The sequence below is a fragment of the Lepidochelys kempii genome, chromosome 17 (genome assembly GCF_965140285.1).
Source record: "Lepidochelys kempii isolate rLepKem1 chromosome 17, rLepKem1.hap1, whole genome shotgun sequence".
In the NCBI taxonomy this organism is placed as follows: Eukaryota; Metazoa; Chordata; order Testudines; family Cheloniidae; genus Lepidochelys; species Lepidochelys kempii.
This window is the reverse complement of record NC_136396.1, coordinates 6,634,751-6,658,812: the sequence shown is the minus strand read 5'-3', so window position 1 is coordinate 6,658,812 and position 24,062 is coordinate 6,634,751. Positions and strand designations below refer to the sequence as shown.

The following is a 24,062-nucleotide window of genomic DNA, read 5'->3' as shown; positions in this document are numbered from 1 at the left end:
TAAAATAATGAGCTGCAGGCAGTCCAGTTTGCGTCTGCGTGATTATGAAGTGTTTATGACAGCTACTAAGCTGACGCTTTTCATAGTGGTGTTACATTGACTTCTAAACACCTTTGTAGTTTGCCTCCAGGAGTGTATGTATGTCTCTGCAGTCCGAGTGGTTTTACATTAACATTTCCTTGGAGAAAGATCTTTGATTACAGAAGTGTTACTTGCAAATGGAAGATACCATTTGATCGGCTTCAAAGGACTGAAATAATGTTCGGACTGCTGGGTGCTGAAGTAACGGCTGGAGTTCTGAGGTGTAATGTCTAAATCTGTATTGTATAAGATGCAGAAGGTATCCATCCAAACTGGTTTTCTTTGATCTTTGTTTTGAAATGGGGGTGGGAAGGTTAAAAGTGTTTTTAAAATATGCCTTTCGAAGTGGGAAGAAATCTGGGATTATACAAAAGTAATGACTACAAGTTCCCATTCAGTAATTGTGCAATGTGGTTTTGTGTTGTGTTTGGAATTTGTTTTCCCTTTGCCCCCAGTCTTGTATTTCAAATACTGTGTCAGAACCAGAAAGCAGTTGGAATTGGTTTATGCTTAATGTGGTTTACAAGAATCTGTTTTAGATAGATATTCCTATTCACAGAAATGCATTTTGGCTGCTTTTGTGGGTGATAACGTTTTTCATTGTACACAGGAGGTTTCAGAAGTAGAAGGCGACATTAATTTAGATTTTCCCTATTCAGTTAGAACAGAGTTATTAGGCATTAATTTTAATAAATTAGGAACTTTGCCTGTTCAAAGGGAACTGCATAATAGTAAACATAACATATATTTAAATATATGTTGTAAAAGTTGTGGTACAATACTGCTACTTCAATCTTTATTGGTATGGCAGCTTACAGGGTCGATTACATCCACTGATTAGAGACCCATGGAGTACTGGTCATAGCTGGGCAAGTTAAGGATGGCATGCTATTCTCTGACTTTTCCTTTGTTTCATTGTCATAATGTAAAAATGATGGGCCAATATTTACCAGTTAATAAATATTAAGATTTTTAATGTGTTACACAGTCTACTGCAAATGCAGTAGCTAGTTGTGTGTGTGTGTGAATTCTTTTCCCTTCCTCAGTTCTCAAAAAAGCATGGTGGTGGCTGGGAAAACCAGTTCCATTCTCCCTTCCTTCTCCAGTTTAGTCAATGGTGGTAAAAGTGTCTGTGACTTATGCGGTAGGAAGCTAATGACAAATTAAGTGCTTTCTTCCCAGTTTCTTCTGACCAGAGGATATTGGGACCTGAACAGTCATCCCCAACATGGAGACCCTGGTGCAGGCTTGCAGTAGGCACTTAGAAAAATGTGAGACTGATCAAGATGTCTAACCTTTAAAAGCATCAGAAGACTTGGGAGGTGGGCATAAGGACAGGGACTGGGCTAATCATTCTTCTAGGTTTGTTTGTTTTCTTTTCATACTACAAATGTTTTGAGTTCTGTACAGATTTAAAAGAGTACTGGTTTTGTTTGAACACACATCACTTGCACAGCCAATTGTGTTGAAAAGCTGTGTGATTTATAATGTGCTCAGAACCTGGGGAGAGGAAGGAAAGGAAAACATCACGCCTCTCTGCAGCAAACCCTTTGGCAGATGGAGTGGTAGTATCAGTAGGCTTTGGCCTTGTCTTCACTGCTAAAAAAGGGCCCTTTTTAACCTTGGAGTAACTAAAACGCATGAGCTATCCAAAGGCGCTTTGGTTTTACTGCAATGAAAGCCTTTCGCTGGTTGACTGGGGTGCGTTTAGTTTTACTGCAAGGTAAAGTGCCTGATCTTCACTGTGGTGTTTACCACAGGATAGCTCGCACATGTTAGTTACACCAAGGTAAAAAACACACCTGTTTGAGCAGTGAAACAAGGTCTTTGAAGGGCATTCCACGGGACCCTCCTTGGTTAGAGGGCAAAGCAAGAAAGGAGAGCTATAAAGTATCATTCTGTCCCTATCCTGGTGGTTCTCCGTACACCTGCTTCTTTTCTTCTTGTGGGTGTTGAGGGCAGGGGTGAAGAAACACGGTCCCAAATTACAAACATGTATGTAGTCTGCAGCCTGAGCACATTAAACCCCCTCAAAACATGTTACGTTTATAATGGTAGTATTGATGCATCTGTGACCAAACGCATTAGCAAGCTGCTTAACTACACTTTGTATTTTATTTAATGTCCTCTGTTTTCCTTAGTGGCTGCAATTTTAACACTTCATTCAAACCACAGGGAAGAGTTTTATAATGTTTTTAGATATCTCCACTCCAGGCAAAGGGAGAACACGCATCTAGGCATACAGAAAGTTTATACCAAATAGGGGAGAATGAAAAGGGTAGCATCACTCCAACTGGCTGCTGCAAACAGCTGTTCTATATAGCGCATTTATATTTGTATCACACATCGTTCCAGGTTCTCATGTTGAGCTGTTAATGTGCCTAGGAAAAGTGTCTGTTTGTTCAGAGGGATATGTCTGATGTGGGGGGATGGGTCGGCAGTCTTATTTTAAGAAACAAATGGCCTGTGGATTTGCCTACACTGCATATGCTTTACAGTGGCATATACAATACACATTGCATGTTCCCTAGCATGGTTATAAATAGCCAGTGTAGATGGTGAGGCATTGGTTAGGTAAGTAGAATAGAGACATGCCTGACCCAACATGGTTCTCTGCACATCCAAGCAGTGTCTCCCTATCTATGCTCCTGTTTTTAGTAGCATAGCATCCTGCTGCCTCCCCAGTATTTGGAACCTGGAGTGAAGGACTCTGGCAGAGGGGACAGGCAAGCAGCAGGGAAACAGCAAGGAAGGGTTCCAGAAGTCCCCACTGTCTTTCCCTGCCAGAGCCTTTCGCTGCTATGTATAGTTACACACCACAGTGTGAGTGCAGCCTGCTTTTTGCTGTGATGTGTAGCTACACGTACTCTGTACACCACTGCCAGGAGTATGCAGTGCAGACATGCCCTATGTTACTAATAATGGTTTGGGTTATTAAAACAAAGAAGAAAGAATTTTACAAATCTAATTTTACTTTTGATCGTTAACACTGATTGTTTACTTTTTCTTATTTGTCCACTTACACAAGAAAAGTTGAGTCGTCAATTTCTAGCTATTTCACTTTCTCTCTTCATCCTTTTGCCTAATGCAAAAGTAATTAGGTTGTTATCACTGCAGAGATTTTTTTTTTTTATTACAACTATACATTTGAATGTAAACACTAAAATTCTGGCTGTTTGCTCCCCCCCTTCAAATATCTTGTTTGGTAGTATTCCTCTTGAACTGGATCATGTCAAACAGGAGTTCATACAGATATCAATAATAATTTAGGATTTCCTACGATATTATTGTCATTCAATACAATATTCAAAAACCAAAAGGTAGATTTCTGATATCTTACCTAACATCTTCACTATGTATTCATGTGACAGTGCTGTTATTGTATACTAACAATTTGCATTTTTATTTTAAGTGTCAAATTTCTAATTTATTTTTTCCTTCTTTTGGTTTGGTGTATGTTTGGCATTTTTTTGACCGAAGGAAACCTATTTTAATATTATCGTCCTTACAGTGTAAACAAACCTTTTTGTTTGTTATGGGTTCAAACTGGTATGCCTGAAACAACAGAAGTCTCTCATCAAAAATTAAGCAATGGTCCAGATTGATCCTGATCTGCCATACTTACGAAGTACTGGCCCAAAATGTTTAAGGGAAGAGGGGATGGCTTCACTCCCTTTCCTCAATCTGTTCTCATATCAGGAGAAAGGAACTAGAGGGAATTGAACTGAAATTTGATGGATTCTTTGCTTGCAATCTTGCATAGAGATCTGAAGCTTGAAAAATACAACCAACCTGTGTCTTGACTCCTTAGACTGTGGAAGCTGCGAAGTCCCACCACACCAGCTTGTGGCCATCATTTTGGATTCACCCTTTCTATAGAAAGAGTACCTGAGGCTGCTTTTAAAGCTTCATTTTTGATTCTTAAAACCTGTTTGGAAATGTTCTTTGCTTTTGGAATGGGAAAGAAAACCTTTAAGAGCTTGAAAGCTGCCACAGGGACTCAACTACTTATCTGGAGCAAATCCAAAATGGCAGCCACAAGCCAGTTCCTCTGCAGGTGCTTTCTGAAGAATTTAAAGTCTATTAATATTTTGTCTGTGTTTGGGAGACTGAGTTGCTCAGGGGATTGGTAATGGGATGTGTAGCCTTCCACCTTCTGGTTGCCAGCTCACAGCTAGCCCAGGTTGGTGGAGAGAAAGTTGTTAGCCATTCTGTGACTGTATGGCTTATGTGGTAGTCTGTCCCAGTCCAGTTCCTAGCAGGACAGGTGTCCAAGTCAGAAAACCTTGGCCCACTTTGTTGGCAGTCTCAGCAAGGAGATGAGGACTAAATCAGTAGAGATGTGCAGTGGCTGTCAAAAAAGCGAACAGAATGTTGGGAATGATAATAAGACAGAAAATATCATTCTGCCTCTGTCTGATTCCATGGTACGCCCACATCTTGAATACTGGTTGCCCCATCTCAAAAAAGATATATTGGAATTAGAAAACGTTCAGAAAAGGACAACAAAAATGATTTAGGGGTACGGAACAGCGTCCATATGAGAATAGATTAATAAGACTGGGACTCCTCAGCTTGGAAAAGAGACGACTAAGGGGGGATATGATAGTGGTCTATAAAACCATGACTAGTGTGAAGAAAGTAAATAAGGAAGTGTTGTTTACTCCTCATAATACAAGAACTGGGGGTCACCAAATGAAATTAGTAGGAGGCAGGTTTAAAACAAACAAAAGGAAGTATTTCTTCACACAACACACGGTCAACCTGTGGAACTTTTTGCTGGAGGATGTTGTGAAGGCCAAGACTATGATAGGGATCAAAAAAAGAACAAGATAAGTTCATGGAGGATAGGTCCAGCAATGGCTATTTGCCAGGATGGGCAGGAATGCAAAACCATGCTCTGAAGTGTCCCTAGCCTCTGTTTGCCAGAAGCTGGGAATGGGGGACACAGGATGGATCACTTGAAGATTACCTGTTCTGTTCATTTCCTTTGAAGCACCTGGCATTGACCACTGTTGGAAGAGAGGCTACTGGGTTAGATGGACCATTGGTCTGACCCAGTATGGCCGTCCTTGTGAGACCGTACAAATGTCACTCTCCTCTGGAGATGGTCCTTTCCGGTCAGGATTGGGACACGTTACCAGGGCAATGGTGATAAAGCTTTAATTGTTCTGTGGATAAATAAAAGACATCGGTCTCCAAGGCTAATAACTCAGGTCCTTTTACGAACACAAATCACAAAAAAAAAAGAACAGGTATTGTTGGGTGGGACCAATCTGTTTTGAAACTTATTTATTCTAATATGTAAGTTTTAAACTGCAAAAGAGACCATAGAGGTTCCCCTTGCAAACAAACCCAAGAAGCATCTAGGATTTTACTGTTCTGTAAACAACAAAATGCATGTATTAAGATTTTAAAATCTTCACCCTGTCTTTATGCTGCTTAAAGTAGGAGAGAAGGACATGCTGTCGTGCCGTGGGAGTTGGTAACATCTGAGTTCAAATGTTGGCTCGGCCACTGACTCTGTGCCTTTGAGCAATTTGCTTTGCTTTCCTTTTGGTTTAGTTTCCCCTATCAGTAAAATGGGAATAATACCTGCCTACCTTCCATAGGTGTGGAGGACTAATAAGTAAATGCTTATACAACACATTGAAGAAGAAAAGCAGCATAGCCATAAGGAACTTGGGCTGGGATTTTCAAGGAAGCCTAACGGAGTTATGTACCCATATGTAATGGAGTTACAAATGAGTTTCAGTGGGATTTGGGCACCTAATTCCCTTAAGCTTCTTTGAAAATCCCAGCCTTAAGTTTTACCACCTCTTCAGCATCCCTAACGAAATATGTATGCTTTTGTAAACTTGCTATATCTGAGATCAGAATCTCAGTTAAGCAGGTTTTGGCCTCCTTAACTGTTTTATACTGTTGGGCCTCTTACTTTGTTTGGCGCTAGAGCTGATGTGCTGGCTTGCTCAAAAAGTAGCACGAGGTGACTGAATTGGGTTGGTATCATATGTGAATCACTTCTTCCATACTTCTGTTATGTTGTTTCCTTTTTGTTTCCTTTGTAGTCATTTGTGTGCATACATATGTGAACCACTCTTTCATGGTTTTGGAAAAAAAACCAACCCCTTAACTGCCAATAATAATAGTTTCAAAGTCTTATACTTTCCCACTTTTTCCTTTTTATAGAACTGGTGTGTTCCCACAGATACAAAACCTACTCCTGCCTACATCTCTGCTTTCATTTCCTCTTACTCCTTCTCTCACTTTTTACTCTCTCCAACCTTCCTTCCTAACCATGCCCCATTGGTGCCTTCTTCCATGTTGCCCATTATGCTTGGTACAGGCTCTCTTGTTTTCTCTTCCTTTTTCCTTCCCGCCCCTCCCCCAAACAAGAAAACCCATGATGCATTGAAGAATTAAATCTGTGGAGGGTGTCACGGGAAACGTAGCTTCACCAGTTTGACTTTGAACATCATACTATCATTCGGTTTGTACATAACTTGGGTGGCAAGCTCTTTGGGGCAGGGACCACACCTCCTGCTCTAGGAGAGGCAGCGTACTGTCCGTCATCAAATTACTAATTTGTTAAATCTGAAATTATTCTGAAAGAAATAGAATAATTAAAATTGTATGTACTGTACAAGCACTGTTACTAAATGGCAAAGCAGAATCTGTGATGCTGATAAAAGGAGTACTTGTGGCACTTTAGAGACTGACAAATTTCTCTAAGGTACCACAAGTACGCCTGTTCTTTTCGCGGATACAGACTAACACAGCTGCTACTCTGAAACCCCGGATGCTGATAATCTACGTAATAAAATAAGAGCAGGATGGATTAAGGGTCTGAGTCTCCTCTTTCTTACATTAGTTTTATAGCCATCTATATCAGGAATAGTTCTAATCACTTAATTGGTATTACTCCTGACTCATTCAGTTGTGAGACTGGAATAGGCCCCAAGTCCCTGAGAGAAGTGTAAAGACCAGTATTTTCCCAAAAGTTTTGTACTGTCCTGAATGTTATTTTAAATTGAATCAGGAGAGTAGGTGGAAAACTGAAATAAAGTTGTCAGTGTTCAATGTTTAGTTATAAAAAGGTGGAGTGTTTACTGTAGTAAGTATAGCATTTGCATATAGTCTTCATAACAAATAGATGGTTCAAGGGGATAAGCAGCAGCAGCTTGACGTACATTATCTCTAGCAATGGTGATAAGCTATAGTTAAGAAGTTGCAACAAAGTGTGAGTTGGAGTTACTGGTCATGATTTGTTGCTCAAATAGCAGTGGATTTTTATTTTTCCAACTTGTCATCTAAACTGCAGGAAGTAATTGAAGAAATATAAAAAGACATTTTTAAAAGGTTGTGTTAGATTTATGGTTTAATACTTATCGAGTTATGAGGTCTTTCTTTCAAATTGTATGCATTTCTGATATTGTAAAATGCTTGTTTGGCAAACTCTCTTCCAAAAATAGTATGCCAACATGTTGGTTAAATTTTTAGCTTCATTACATCTGTTTTAAGTTCTTAGTTATTTGGAAATGAGTTTCATAATGTTTGCCATTTTCCTGAAGTTTGACATTCCATATCGGATCCATTACCAAGCAGTTATGAAAATACATTGTGACCGACCATTTACAGGAAGTCTGGAAATTCTTCTTAACTACTTTTGATTTAATCTTTTCAAGATTTCCATTAGTGACTAACAATTAGTTTGACTTCGTACTTTTGAAACAATTTTAACACCTATACAATATATGGTACACTAAGATTTCAGGTTCTCTGACCCTTTAAATCCAATATTTGATTCCCTTAATCAGAGATTCGTTTGCCTTGTCTAATAAAACATACAGTGTGTACAACAAACTCTATTAATCAGTGGCCAAGTTGAGGACTTGTATCTTCTGAAATATGTACAGTATACTTATGAAAGTTGTATTGCACTCTTGTATTTTATGTAGCCTAATGTAAAACATGCATTTCTTGATGTGAAGGACCTGTGTTAAAAATAACTGACAAATTATAGTAAAGACCTCTAAAATGTCTTCTCTAGGGGAATGGTATAGAAAATTGATTTTTTTGGGGGGGTGGGGTAGCAGAGGCAGGTTTGAAGATGCTTGGATAGAAAGGAAATATATTTTCTATTCCAGTTTGCTGTTCCAGGTCTTGGGTGAACCAGAACTTAACTTAGTGTATGAAATATTTAAGTTTGCTGAGCACATCTGGAAGTTACCAAGGAAGAGAAGAAAAACACTTCCCCTGAAATTTATTTCTAGTGAATTCCTTTTGCCTCTAATTTTTGGAGTCCCTACCTGGCTCCAAAGAAAAGCTACGGCTCACCTAGGGGCCTAACGCACAGTTTTTTGCATTGATTTAACTAAATCTGTGGTGTTTGTTTTGTTTTTAAAAGTAGTTAAATCAGCACAGATGCAATTGTACCGGTGCAAACGTGTTTATAGCTTAAATACCTATACGGTAATTTACCTGCAGATCACTCATGGTTTCAACAACTATTAATAGGGCATTCTGTGACCCTGTTACAGCGCCAAACACACAAGAACCCCTCAAAACTCTGCAAAGTGGGTTCACTTGTGCTATGCGGAAGGCATGGCAAAGTTTAAGAAATGATACTTAGTGAATTAGGTATGGGAGGAGGGAAGTTTTATGGTTTATTAAAACAAGTAACATTCTTTACGTTGTTTATAATTTGTATATTATGCAGATCAGTGGTGAAGCTCAGGAACTCTTTTCTGTTCGACACGGCCCAGTTCGAGCTGCACGAATCTTGCCCGCTCCACAAATCAGTAAGTGCATTGTTGTGACAGTTCACAGCTAAATGTATGTTCTCTTCAACATACTGAATGAATCAGTATTTTTTCTTTAAAAGTTTTACTTGAATATTTATCATAGCCCGGTATGTCAGCTTTCCATTTGTTAGAAGTGTAGTTAAAATAAGTTACTCTTGCAGAGTAGTTTGGTTTTTACTAATATCACTGTTCCTTGATTTTCATATCTATTTGTTCCATGCTCCAGTCTTGACTTGGTCTGTTTCCCAGACATTTTTTTTGTTACTTTATCTGACAGCGACATAAAATTGCCAAGATAACTGCTTGTTTATAAAAATATATGAGCATAACTTTTGTTCACTGTTAAGAACCAATAAACGGAGGGTACTAGAGATGCACAGGAGTGCTTCTTTGTTCTTTGGACTCTTTTTCTGCATGAGATTTCGGTCTCAAAAATGTGTGTGTCTTTTGTAAGTGCTTTTGATTTTTTTCCCTCCATAATTCTGAATTACTTAAAATTTTTAACTCCTGTTTTTAACCCCAGCTGCTGCTTTCTTCATAAGCTAGAGAACTGCTGGGCCTGGATATCCTAAATATTCTAGAGACTCTTATGCTTCTATTTTGAAATAATAATCTTCATAATTAATTATTTTATCAATTAATGTGTTAATCTAAAATACTGCTGGGGGGTGATTTCAGATATTGTTTTGTTTTAAATCCTATCTCACTATCATAGGAGCAACTATTGTCGGACTGGCAGGGACCTCCAGAGGTCATCTAGTCCAGGCCCCTGCGCTCATGGCAGAACTAAGTTTTTATTTAGACCATCCCTGGCAGGTGTTTGTCTAACCTGCTCTTAAAAATCTCCAATGATGGAGATTTCACAGCCTCCCGAGGCAGTTTATTCCGGTGCTTAACTACCCTGATGGTTAGAAAGTTTTTCCTCATGTCCAGCCCTAAACTGCCCTTGCTGCAATTTAAACCCATTGCTTCTTGTCCTATCCTCAGAGGTTTAGGAGAACAATTTTTCTACCTCCTCGTTGTAACAACTTTATATGTACTTGAAAACTGTTATCATGTCCGTTCTCAGTCTTCTCTTTTCCAGGCTAAACAAACCCACTTTTTTCCATCTTCTCTCATAGATCTTGAATAGTTTTTAAGTTTCTGGGCTTTCTTCAATTTGTCCACATCTTCCTTGAAATGTGGTGCCCAGAACTGGACACAATACTCCAGCTGAGGCCTAATCAGCGTGGAGTATAGCAGAAAAATTACTTCTCATGTCTGCTGACAACACTCCTGCTAATACATCCCAGAATGATGTTCGCTTTTTTTGCCACAGTGTTACACTGTTGACTAATATTTAGCTTGTGGTCCACTATGACCCTCAGATCCCTTTCTGCAGTATTCCTTCGTAGGCAGTCATTTCCCATTTTGTATGTGTGCAATTGATTGATCCTCCCTAAGTGGAGTACTTCAGAGCATTACTTTAGTTTGTCCAGATCATTTTGAATTTGAATCCTGTCCTCCAAAGCACTGGCAACCCCTCCCAGTCAAAGAGCATATAGAATGCTGTGCAACAGCGGAAGGCAGGGAAAATTTTCATCAAGGATACTGAAGCAAACTCCCACTCTTAGGAAAAATTGTCATGTGATTTTTAAGGTCTACATGCGGGAGACAGGAATTTATTTTTAAAAGTCTCCTCCAAAAGGACTCCACAGTTTCAGTAAAGAAAAATTGAGAAAACAGTTTTTAAACCACTACAATTTTTGTAATAATTGTTACAATCATTATGATAGAGTTGACACTCCATTAATACCTTGTCGTCCTTTACCCCAAGTATCATTTTTTTCCTTAGCAAGATGATGATTGCTAGCAGTAGGATTAGAAATGCTTTTTATAGTTAGAGACTCATATTCAAATACACTGCAGAGTTTATTCATGATTTGTGGTCCTTACCTTCTCAAACTTTCAAACTCTTGGGATGTGTAAAAGATTTTAAGTTTTCTTTGTCATCTGTTCAAGAGGCAGTGCTTGAGATCCAACCTAATGTACATGAAGAAGTAACTTTAATAAAAAGTATATAATGTAAATAATATAGCATACATTAAATTCAAGACGACATTTTGCTTTCTCAAAAGTAAGTAAGTTTGCCAAAAACATGAAGGCTCTTTTTTATTTCACATATGGGAAAAATGATAAGTATTTTCTAAAACTTGTAATATTATAACAGACCACCCATGTGCCCCTGAAATATCAGCCGTTGGAGCTTTTTCTGGTATTCAAACACAGTTACTTTCCCATTCTGATCAGAAAAATAAGTGGAATGGGAATTCTTTGTCACTTCTTCTAGTTGGAGTGGAGCTAGCTTTTAATTTGTTCCTCTTTTTTTGCTTATTTTAAGTAAACCATTTTCAAACAAATTGACCTTTCCAGTGTTTGAGGTTTTTGACATGTCTCTTAATGTACAAATAGCCACCTCCTCTCTTGAAGATTACTTAAATGTGGTTTTATCAAGTTCTGAGACCAGCTGTCTTGCTTGCTCAACTACGTTGTTTCAGAAATTCTGAGTAACCTCCTGGAAGAGTTTGCTGAAAAATTTGAGCAACTATGCATAAACAAGCAAATCCTCTTAAAATCTGAGACTGTTCAACCCAAATACAGGCAATTCCCAAATAACAGGCCAGTTCACATTTGCTTATAATCCTCTCCAGTATTTTGAAAGTGGAACTACTATGCTCTCAGAAGAGAGAACCGGCATACTAACATTTTAACTTGATATAGCTAAAAGAATGAGATGGGCTTCACTAAAACATCAGGTGCTGTTCTGTTGTCTTAAAATTTTCTGTTGATTTGCAAATTATCGGTTAAGAAGTCTGGTCTAGAATTAAGATCCTGACAATTTTGTCATCCAGGATCCCATGGCACTTTTAAGAGCATGAGGAGTTGCCCTGTTAGCGTCCTGGCTGAGCCTCAGTTTGGGCAATATTCTGTTTGACCAAAACTCGCCCTGTAACTTCAACTGGAGAAGCAACTCTCCTGCGTACAGCTGCTAAGTAGTGTTTCTTGTGTAAAATGGCTGCCACATTCCACTGCAGTCGACCTAATTTGAGCTGTTGTTTACTTTTCTGCTCAGGCCTGGAGTTAAGTGGGGAAGTGGTACACAAGTTAGGAATCTATGGAATAGTGTATTGAGAGCTATTTACTAGAACTGTTAAGCAGAGCTTGTCCTTGCACAGAACTCTAAACTAAAGTTAGGTTTAAGTCGATCTTAAATTCAGTTAAAATATTAATCACAAAGTGGAATGTGTTAGAGCAGTAGCAACCTACTGTTAGAATTTAATACTTTGTATTTAAAATTTGTGCAGGGCTTTTTCTTTATGGGAATATTGTCAACTTTGTAATTAGCTGACGAACTACGGCTATTTTGCTCTTTTCTGTGTCATCAAATATTGGATCCCTGGGTCTTTTTTAAAAAAGGAAAAAAGGGGGAAAGAAGTATAACTACAAGTGAAGGAAACAATAGTTAACATTCCAACAAGTTCTGTTTTTTACTGAGGGTAGAAAAATGCTTTGTGTTGTACAGTCTAGCAAGCAAACTAAACTACTACTTATGAATTCCGTTGGGCAGTTGTTCTCTCTCTCTCAACTGCTTATATTTAGCATTTAACAATGATAGTTGCTACATCAGAAAGCTATTCAAATTAGTTCATATTAAATTAAGTTAAACCTTTTAAAAACATGTTTTGGTCTCTTTTTACATGGCTTGGTATAAAGTAAATCTGATTAAAAATACACGAATGTATTATTGAGCAATATTTGGAATCAGACAAAAGTAAAACTGTAATAAGAGGCCTTAGATAACTAACACACATAAGTTTTAATGATCCTGAACAAAATAAAATGCATTTGTGAAGGAGAAGCTGATTGATTATTATCAGCAATGCTCAAACACAGTTTTACTGTAAAGATGTAAAAAGGGAATTGTTGAATGTGAGGCTCATGGTGGATGAATTTGGCACGTTCCTAGAGACAGATCTGTTTGTGATAAGAAACTCATTCCCAGGTGTGAAAGGAAAAGTTCATGGTTTTAACTCAGTTTTTCAGCAGCACAACTTAATAGTTTGTGGACTGCTTTGTTAACGTACTGTAATCCTTTGATGTTTGATTCCCTGTTGCATCATGTTTTTCACATCATAATATAGTACTGTTTTCAAAGAATTAAAGAAGACCTCATCAAATCTGATTTATTAAGTTACATAGCAATGTGTACCTGTGCATTTTAACATTTTCTATTATTTGAGGATAGGAACAAGCCTTCAATGTCAAATCAGTTCTTTTCATGGTGCTTTCAAACTTTGAGAAGTGTTTAAAATATTTAAACTTCTTTTTTAAGAAAGTATAATTTTTTTCAATCTTTGTTCTCGTTGACTAACACACATGAAAATTGTTATCTAAGAAAAATGGGCCCTGAGTTAGACTGTACTGTGCCTTTCCTCCGTTTCCTTATCGCTCAAATGTATAAAAGAAGATGGCTAGTTTCCTTAGTCTGTCTATATTCATTTATATTTTTATTTGTACATATTGTTAAAGTTAGTGCCCTTTATGTGATTCCACTTTGCCAAATACATAGACGTTTACTGTATACTCTGAACTTGCAGCACTGTAGTTGCTAAGTTTAAAGCACAGAGATAGAGAAAAATCTAGTGCTAGTAATAAGTACCAAGGATTCCAGAGTATAGTTAGTGGAAAGCCTGGACAAAGGTGACTTCTCACTCTCAGAATGTGGCAAAGCTCAAGCTTAAACATGTTTTCTTCAAGAGCAGATTTCAAAGGCAAGCGTCCACTATTGCAGACTTCTGGCTCGCTTGAGTCTTACACTTGAGACACATAGATGAACTGTGAATGGTTGAATATTGGAATTGTAACAGGACAGACTGGAAGAAGTCCGAGGTCATAGTACTTTGAACTTGAGCTAGAAGTGAAATGGATGTCAGTGAAGTATATGGTGTATATGCGTAATGAAAATGTGCTTTCCAAGCCCACCTTGCCCACAGATATGCAGACACATTCTGGTGTACTTGAAGCTTATGGGTAGCCTTGAACGTTCGCCTCAATTGAAGTTCATGATGGTAGTCTAGCCTTGAGATAACAGAGACATGGATAACTGAAGAGGCATGTATGTCTCTTGGCTAGCTGAAGGCGAAAAATGTTCTTGGCTATTGCTGCTGTCTGTGAATCCAGGAACAGTGCTGACTGTGGTAACTAACTTCCTGACCCTGACATAATGAACCACCTTCACAATAGCTCAGCAGAGACTGACAAACAAAGGAAAAGTTATAAATGTTGTCTGTTTCTCAAAATGCTTATTCCATCAATCAGCATCATCTCAGTCTTATAAGAGGCTAGAACCGCCCAGACAAACCTTCTTTTCTTTTCCAGCTGTGAACGCTCTTGGCTGTAGCTACAATAGTGAGCTGATGGATTACTTAGAATATAGGCTATTTTTGGACAGGATTATGTCTGCCTTTGTTTGTGGAGAGTGTCTAGCACATTGTGGACACTAATGATAGAAAACACAGCTAGTCCAGAACCTAAGGATAGCACTTCAATATGAAAGACAAGATGGATTGTCTCTCGGTTGTGTTGGAGATCGGATATGTTGGTTATCCACTTGAACATTGTGATAACCAGAAAGAAGACAGATGCAGGGAAAGATTGTATACAGTATGTGAACCTGTCTCTTTTTCTGTTCACCTGTTCAGACTAGGGCTAGTGTCAAGTGTGACATGGCTTTATCAACATGGTGAGTCTGAATATGTATATAAACTGGTCCAAATAGGATTAGTTTGTGCAGTCTTCAAACTATAAGCCAAAATAGGCAATACAAAGGTTATTTCCTACTGATATTATTACATCCATATGTAGCCTTGGAGAAAGGAATCTGTATTTATAAGGCATCCCAGCTCTGCCTTCTTCAAAAAGTCAGATTTTTAATTAGATCATAAAATAATCAGGAAACCAATTAATTTCTTCCCATCCCATTTAAATCCTTTTGGCCTCCAACAGCGTGGGTGGTTGTGATTATTCTCTGCACCTTGGAATATAGATGGTCTTTTTGGAGACTGAAATATTACTCTGGCCAATTTTCAGGCTTACAGGAGGAAGTACAGTTGCTTGGCTAATAATCAGACTATGAGGACATCTTTCTTGATATTACCAGGCTTCAGAATAAGAATCCTAAGCCTAGACCTTTTGCATGACTGCATGTTGCAGCTGGTTGGCACAGCTTCTTAACCTACACAGTTACTCACTGTTTTAATCCTTGTGCTGGGATTGACTTGAGTACTTATTCCATATGTGTAAAGGTGCCTAGTTTTCTGAGGGCTCTGAATTTCTCCTGGTCTGTTCAGACATGCAGGGGAAAAGATTTGTTTGAAGACAAATTGGTCTGATTTCCTGTTTGTAGGGGGTGGGTGGTGGAAACCTTATGTGGTAGATGTAAAGGAAGATGAGGCTGGGGCTCTGCCAGTTAAATTGATTAACTCTCCCAGTGAAATGGAAATAGTTGGTAACACTGTCATAGGTTGGGTAGCCTGGGAATAAAAAGCAAAAATCAGGGAATATTAACTTTTCTCATTTGCTGTGATAAGTTTTTGTGACCTCCTCCTCCTGAAATTGCTTTGTATTAGGCTTCCCCCCGTAATATATAGTGGTTTGGTTCCATTTAACTACATTAGTCCAATTACTCATACTCTTTATGTAGCATAGATTAAGTGTTTTCATCACTTCTTCCAAAATTCTTACTCATGCCTTAATCACTTCCTTTCGGAACTGTTGCAGTTCTCTGTTAACTGGTTTCCTGTGAGAATTTGGGGAACCTACGTATGACTTCTGAATTTTGGTTGAAATGATGAAGTCATTAAGAAGTTGCTACAGCAAATTTCATGAGTGTGATTGTTCTTTACCTCTCTACTCACTTTGAGGACCGTGTTGTAGTTGTGAATATTGTCAGTTGAGATAACATAAATGGCTTCTTACAGTTTTTGTAGCAGAATCAGAATATGCTTGCTCTATGAAGTGGATTAGTTTGGTAGAATATCTTATTTTTCCCCTTCTTACTTATCGCAGTCTGTTATAGTGAAAATCCTGTATTTACTGAGCCAGAATATTTGCTTAAACCCTTTGAATTCAATGGGTTTGTACAGGCTGTAAATCTCAGCTGAGCAATTAGTATTCCATAGTCTGGAAAGTCCAGAGCCTAACACTGGAATAGCAGAGTGTGGTAGTTTAGGACTGATGTGTTGGCAGAGTTGTGTGTAGAACTTGGCTTGAGCCATTGGTTGTTTCACATATTCCCAGCCCTCGCTATTGTGAACACAAATTCATCAAATTTAATTCAGTTCAGTTTTTTGCCAGTTACTGTATTATGCTACTTGCGTGGTTTTTTGTTTTTAAAAAATCACACAGTACAGAATGATTATTTGTACTTCATCAAATTTACCAAGGAGAACAAACATTGTAAACAGTAATAGAAAGTATCAAACTACTTAAGTTTTAAAAGAAATGTGAACCAAGGAACATTGTAAAACAAACTCTTAAACTAGAATTAATTTCAGAAGTTGAATTAATTCAGTTACAAACTAGTTTTGCACTTGAAAACTATTTCATTGTACAAGTTCAAATTTTATTGCAGTTTTAACAGGTATTACCTGCATCTCTGACTTCTGTTTATATTTTTAAATGTTTTTACTGTGAACCTCAAAAGCTGACTTAGCTTAATCTGCAAGAATACTTAAAGGAACTATAATATTTAGGTTGCTCTCTGAAGGAAGGCAGATGTTAATATTGTATATATTCAGCCACTTGGGTGGCTTAGTGGTTTTAAGTCTCTTAAGGCAAAAATAATTGCCAAGCATGTACAATACAAAAACCCACCCTACAAGCTGACCAAACAGTAGCAGTTTGTAGCTAGAATTGGTTAGCGCTAAGTGGCTTGTGCAGGTGTGTTTTTAAGCTTTGGTGTTTTGTAAGTGGTGTAGGGTTGATTGTGGTAGAATGAAGTCTGATGTAGGTGGGTTAGAGAAATTATAGAGTAGAATTCTGATGTAGCAAGTAAGCCTGTATAAGCTGTATAGAAAAAACATTGGAGTGTTTTTTTTTATGTTTACACCAATGTAAAAATATTAATATTCAAAAGTTGACTGGCCCCCCCATTCTACTGCCATCTCACTTTTAGAAACATCGTATTGGTTCCTTAGGTCCACAGGGCTCCAACTTTAACTGCACTAGGCTCATGTGACTCTAACTTTGGTTGAATGTAATTTAAAATTGCAGACTATTTCCTTCTAAGCAACATTTTCTCAAATAATGTACATCTCTTTCCTCTAATAGTAACATTTAGTTATCACTATCAAATATTTCAAAGTTATTTTCTTGTTTCGGTAGAAACTATTTGCTGTATTGACTAAGAATAAAACTGTTGTGTGTCAGAAGGAAAGTGCAAATATCTGTAAAAGTGCCTGGTTTTTGTCTGTGATTAAAATTCTTTGACTTTGAGTTCAGAACTAGAGGAGGTTAAAAGGAGTTTTCTCTGCTGTTCTGTATCCTTCTGACTGGTGGATGGCTTCTTATGATGGTCTTTTGGCCAACTTGTCTGGTGCTCTCAACCTTCTGATACTGCCTTGGTCCTGCCTGTCCCTTTGCTCCTTTTCATTTGCTCACTGACTCTTTGAGGAGCATCTCGGAAGGATGAAGGTGTCTGAATTTTAAAAAAAAGGAAAAAAAAAAAAAAGCATCCAAACATTCTTGAGCCATCTTTCTTGCAAAGTGCTCTCTTTCTTGCAACTGTCTTTTATACTGTCTTGGCTCTCAGGAATGTAAAGTGTCTTCCCACAAATTTAGACTACGTCAGCAAAAATACATAGTAATCAGTCTGTATGCATAGATCCAACCAATTCCTACAAGGGACTTTTTTTCCTTTCATATAATTAGTCTGGTTCATTTTTCAGCAAGTGTGATGGATATTACAGCTAAAGAACTTCTGGACGGTAAACATACTGAAGTGTGCAGTTTGCAATCGTTTTTACGTAATCTTCATTTGCCACTCATACAGTCATGCCTGAGGATGTGAGAAGACGATATCTGACCTGGAAGACTGATATGATGTGGATAAAAGAATCCAGTTTGTGGAGAGCAAGTTAACTTCAGTATTCAGCTAGGCTCTTAAGAAAATCAAAGGAGCTAGGCTAGAACAATGTCTTCCTCACTGAGGGAATCAAAGGAATGTCATCCAATTGTACTGTGCAGTAAACTGGGATATTGTCAGCGAAACTCTTATCCTCAGTGGAGAAAACAGGCAGAACGCACAAATCTGTGTCTGGCCTCTTAATGTTTGAGTGCACAATTTCCAAGATTAGAAGGCAATGCCTGCTACCGAGAGGAATCAATCACCGGGTATATTCCATTTGTACAAAAGGCTTTTATAGGTGCTTGCAGAATTGCTGATGCTCATGCAGTTGTGTTATAAGCACTTTGAAGGCAAAGATTTAAGATCAGATTTTTACTATGTAGGATATCTATGGGCATAATTTTTGAATCAATCCTTTTGACAGAGCAGATGCAGATACTTGTCAGAGAACAAGACATGCAACTTAATATTGCTTAGAGAAGTAGTTTTACTACAAACTATTAATCTGTGAACTGTTGCCTTTTGCAATTAGGTTATGAAATGTATAGCAATTTTTGTCCTTTTGGAGCAACAAGGTTTTAAAGTACCTCCTACCATAAGTCTAACCTACTTGCTAAGGTGAAATTAAGTGAATTAGAGAAGTTAAGATGAACAAGATAAATTTAATTAAACATATAAACAAGTAGTACATACAGACATTTTGCAGGTGTCTGTATTCATTAAATGGCTTGAGCTTAATAACTTTAGCAAGGCCACTATGTATGCTGAGTATTTTAGTGCTGCAACTCCCCCTATCTTACAGTTTTGGATGTGTTTTTTTTCTTTCATATTTCTATGTTCCCTATTAATGGGGTACATAGCTATTTGATTTTCTCCTTTATTTAAGTATTGTTATGTAAATTACAGTTTTAAAACCATAACTCACCTGCTGCAAGTTAGTTAGTGCCATACCTCTGCTGTCTAATTGGTGGCCTAGTATAAATAAGATTTCCTTTTTTCTTTGGTGACTAGATTTCCTTGATTGAACAGATTTCCCAGTGAGAATTGACTATCAAAAGGGATCCTGATGGTCTGAATCATTTTCGCTGGGGTGGGTGGAGGTTTTGGAAAGTGATTCATAGACTGTCTAGTTTATGTGTGACTTCCTCCATTTATATGATACAAATTCAACAAAATCAAATTTCAACACCTTTAAATATATTTTTCTTGTAATAAATATTAAAGCTTACTGCTCAGAGGAAAAAGAAAAGGGGTACTTGTGGCACCTTAGAGACTAACAAATTTATTTGAGCATAAGCTTTCGTGAGCTACAGCTCACTTCATCGGATGCGTTCTTCGGATGCTCAGAGGAAAGTGGACTGGGATGTTAAAATAAAAAGTCGATCCTTTAGGTGCTGGCAGAAATTGTTCGTAATTTAACAAAAAAGCCTTGCTTTTGTGGGTTTCAGAAGATGAAGTTTCTGGTTCATTACCAAACCTTTATTTTGCTAGCTAAATATGCCATAACACATAAAGGAGTTTGAAGTGCAGAAAATGCTTGGAAATTTTTACCATATGTTCTAGTTCTGTTCCTCTGTAATTAGTCTGAAGTAATAAGTGAAACTTGTTTTGTACCTTTTTCCAGAACTTAACATATTTTTTTTACCTCATGACTCTATTGTGGCTGGACAGGGATCTATGTCTGAATAGCTCAGAGAAAGTGTTATTTAAACTCCTGTTTAAGGCCAAGAAAGCCATTTTAAATTTGGATTAAAAACTAAGCCTAATGTTTGATTCCCTGGAAGAGATCTATGTGCTGTCTACTGAGAGAGATTATAAAAAATAAGGTATGACAGATATGGCAATTTCCTGCATATCGTTGGGAGACCCTTATTGAATTAAGTTTAAGTATTTTTGGGTCCCATTGTTTAAATGAATCTTGTATGTGTGATTGTGTTGTACACTAGTGGTTTTCAAACTTTTTTTTCTGCTGACCCAGTTGAAGAAAATTGTTGATGCCCGCAGCCCAACGGAGCTGGGGATGAGGGGTTTGAGGTGTGGAAGGGGCTCAGGACTGGGGCAGAGGGTTGGAGTGAGGGCTGAAGGGTGGGCCAGGAATGAGGGGTTCAGGGTGTGGGATGGGACTCTGGGCTGGGGTTGAGGTGTGGGAGGGGGTCTGGGCTGGGGCCAGGGATGAAGGGCTTGGGGTGCAGGAAGGGGCTCTGGGTTTGGGGGGGCTCTGGGTTTGGGCATGGGGTTGGGCCGCAGGCTTTTCTCGGGCGGCTCCCAGTCAGCGGCGCAGTAGGGGTGCTAAGGCAGCCTGTCCTGGCACCATGGATCGCAGTGCACCCCAGAAGCGGTCAGCAGCAGGTCCGGGTCCTAGGCGGAGGTGCGCAAGTGGCTCTTGCCTGCAGGTGCCACCGCCCCGCCCCCCCCCCCGATGCCATTGTCCGGGAACCTGCCAGTGGGAGTGCAGAGCCGGTGCTCGGGCGGGGGCAGTGTATGGCGCTCTGTGGCACCCCGCCCAGGAACCGGACTTGCTGGCCGTTTCCAGGGCGCAGCGTGGTGTCAGAACAGGTAGGAACTAGCCTTCCTTAGCAGGGAAGCACCGCCGATGGGACTTTTAATGGCCCGGTTGGCGGTGCTGACCAGAGCCGCTCTGACCCAGTGCCTTCCATTCCACAACCCAATACTGGGTCGCAACCTGCAGTTTGAAACCACTGTTGTACACCATGGTAGAGGGCTACCACAGCATCTAGGCACTAAAGACAGTGAGTGGTGATTAAGGTAAATCAGCCATATTGTTAAACCCTCCCACCTACAGACGTACCATCTCTTGGGGAGGCTTGTGTATACTGGTTTCTCCAGAGACCAACAGACAGAGAAAGGACTTTTGGATAAAGAGCCTGAGTTTAAACTGACTCGGTGCCTCTGTTCTGATCCAGCAAATGGACATGACCTTCTGCCCAAGGTGGGGGCCGCCCCCAATCCTTGTGGAAGAACTGACCTCTACCAGAGTCCAAGGTTGGAGTTGTGGTGACCTCTGGTAAGCTTTTTAGTGTGCATGTATGTTTTTATTGTTTTTAATAAGTTTTCTCTGTAATGCTTTCACATTAAAAATAAATGTTCTTGCTTACAAAGAGCTGTATGTGGCTATTTATAGCTGTGAACAATTACGCTGTTTGTAGCCTTTGGAGAGAAAGCAAAATACAGAATGCTGGCTTGTTTAGGCAGTCTGGCTTGCTGGAGACACCACAATGTAGACAGGGAACTGTGCAGCCTGGAAAAACCTTGGGGCCTCTCCCCAAGAAAGACGATGGTTGAAAAGCTGGGATCCTAGAGTAGGTGGACCTTGGTCACTTGGATGTACATTCTTTGGCCCTTTACAGTTCTTCATATTTGCTGAAATTGAATGTTCTCCATACAGGAACGCTGATTAAAGTTCGTGAGTGGAGAAATTTCGAAAGATGGGAACTATACTGACTTGTGAATATTATTGTTTAACATGCATGTGCTCAATGCTGCATAAAACATACAAACATATATTTCGTTTTATTCATTAGCCAAATGTAAGTTCCCTGTTTAAATAAACCCAGTTTCCAGGAAATAGTGTTTCTGTGTATGGAAAATGTGTTGTGTTGAACTTTTTTTAAAATAAAGGAAGATACTCCGGATTTTTCAGTTACTCAGGAAACTCTAGCTAGTACTGAATGTAGGAACATATCTCAGCAACATGGGCTACTGTGCGAGCACATTATATATGTATTTGTATTACCAGAGCACCTAGGAGCCCCAGTCATGGATCAGGGCCCTGCTGTGCTAGGCACTGTATAACACAGAACTAAAAGGTCTGATTCATTCCCCAAAGAGCTTGCACTCTGAACACATCAGGCCTGTCCTCCTCTCCCGACTGGCTTCCCATAGAATATCAAGTCGAATTCAAGATCTCCCATTATTTTTAAGATGCTCAATGTCCTGGTCTCACTATACCTAAAAGATCACCTGAAGCTCATGGGCTGCAGTCAACATCTATACTCATCAGGCAAGATGGAGCTGTCCGCGAGGGTAAAGCTAGTCTCTGCAGGAGACAGTAGTCTCAGGGACTGATCTAAGGTTGGGGAGTGAACTCCCATAGGTTTTAAGAACCACTGCAAATCTCACCGCTTTCCTTTCTAACTTTCTCACTTTTAAAACCTTGCCTTCAATAATAAATGTGGATAGCACAGTGGACATAAAATAAAGACAAAACAAAAACCGAGCATCTCCTCTTTCCTTTGGAGAAAAAAAGGGAGAACGAGAACCATGTGTAACAAATGCTTGTCAAGCTGCTTAATGCATTTCAGGGAAGCTCTGGGATGCTATGCTGATGACAGCAGTATAAGGACCTGAATAGAACTGGCATCAAACAGATAATGAAGAAATAAGAGTGAACCTACATAGTATATTTTCAAAGCATACTTGCCATTGCTAAATAGAATAGTACTTGGCATTATATAGTGCATTTCTTACTCAAGGTACGGTAAAATGCTTTAAAAATCAACGAGGTAAGTGAAAGTAATGAAGTGACTTTTGGCAAGCACCATCACTGCTGAGTGCCCAGCAAAAGTACATTGCCCTGTTTTTATTGAGAGAAAACATTCAGAGATGCGAGTGTTCTAATTTTCTGAGGTGCTGCGCAGACCCAACTCTCATGAAAGTTAATGGGAGCCATAGTGCTGAGCTCCTTTTGAAAATCAGGCCTTGGGTTATGCTGTTTTATCTCTTGAAAAAGTGTATTTTGTGATTATTAGCATTATTAAGCTGCCAGCAGGACTTGCATCTCATTGGAAGTACAGTACATGAGCTCATCTGAACAAGTGAACTATATTAGTATGTGGAAAACTTTTTGACTTCATGGAGGTCCGGAAGTTGCTTGATATTAATTTTCATCTAGACAGAGGAATTTGTTTTGCATATTTTCAAATATGCTGATGACAGAATTTTTTTTGATCATTTAGCTAAATGGAGTTGCAGATAAGGTGGTGCCTTGTTGGCAGGAAAGGCAGTTTTCATTACTTTAATTGCGTGATTTATCAGGATTTTCAGCTTTTTATAAATGCTGTAGTGTTATGACAGAATTAAAAGGATTTAGAATAAAAGGAGTTTAAGAAAAGGACTTTGCAACAGGATTGCAATACTTTCTATATTCGATGGATCTGGCTAGCTGTTTTTCATTTCAATCATCAGACTACATTCTGTTAAACACTGTGCGGAGCAGGTGTGTATAGCATCAGTATATTGCACATGTGAATAAACACAATTTTATATATAAAAAATTAATCCACCATAACTTGAAGGATTAAACGTCCCCTCCTCCCCAGAATGACGGGGGGGTGCTGATGCATTAAGCATCATGGAGAACAACACATGTTGCTGCTTGCAATCTCATGAACAGGACTGCTGTTAACCTGATTTCATGCACTGCAAGGTCCTTATACTAATGATTTTTCTAGAGTATTAATAGTTACATCCTAAAAGTATAAATTTGAAGTAGATAATGAAAATTTTTTGAAACCTGAGTTTGTCTTAAACGTCTGAAATTAGAAGTTAAAGCACCCACTGTACAATTATTCCAAATACGTTTCAGGTGATGATGATATTCCTTTTGATTCTGTGCAAATGTTTTCCCCTATAATCCATTTTTGTATGTTCTGGAATTCTTTCCTCTGTAATTCTCCTTATTAAAATAAAAAGTTTATACTCAGAGTTGGACTGAATAGAAACTTGTGAACTGATGTCTCGTGTGTGTGTGTGTGTGTGTGTGTGTGTGTGTGTATGTATGTATGCATGGTTTAAATCCTGGCCCCACTAAAATCAGTGGCAAAACTCCCATTGGCTTCAATGGAGCCAGGGTTTCTCCCTTAATGTAATTTCTATTGAGCCTGGCTAGGTAAACAGAAACAAATGGAGTTCATCTGTTCCATATATTGGGGGAAAAAAAACAAATTGGTTGCCAGGTTTTTAAAAAGACTTTACATGTTTCATTTATCAGT

General features: G+C 38.8%; 1 protein-coding gene across 16 annotated transcripts in view; it reads left to right on the top strand.

Annotated features, from left to right (window-relative positions):
* BCAS3 (BCAS3 microtubule associated cell migration factor) overlaps positions 1-24,062 on the top strand; it is a 500,892-nt gene that overhangs the window by 14,500 nt on the left and 462,330 nt on the right. For all 16 annotated transcript variants that reach the window (XR_012155467.2, XR_012155469.2, XR_012155468.2 and 13 more), the window contains one exon: positions 8,801-8,882. Coding sequence is in view for 12 of the 16 variants with exons in the window: in XM_073315905.2 (XP_073172006.1) it covers positions 8,801-8,882 (82 nt within the window). In the remaining 4 variants the exon portion in view is untranslated. Of the gene's footprint in view, positions 1-8,800; positions 8,883-24,062 lie in introns of those variants that run through there.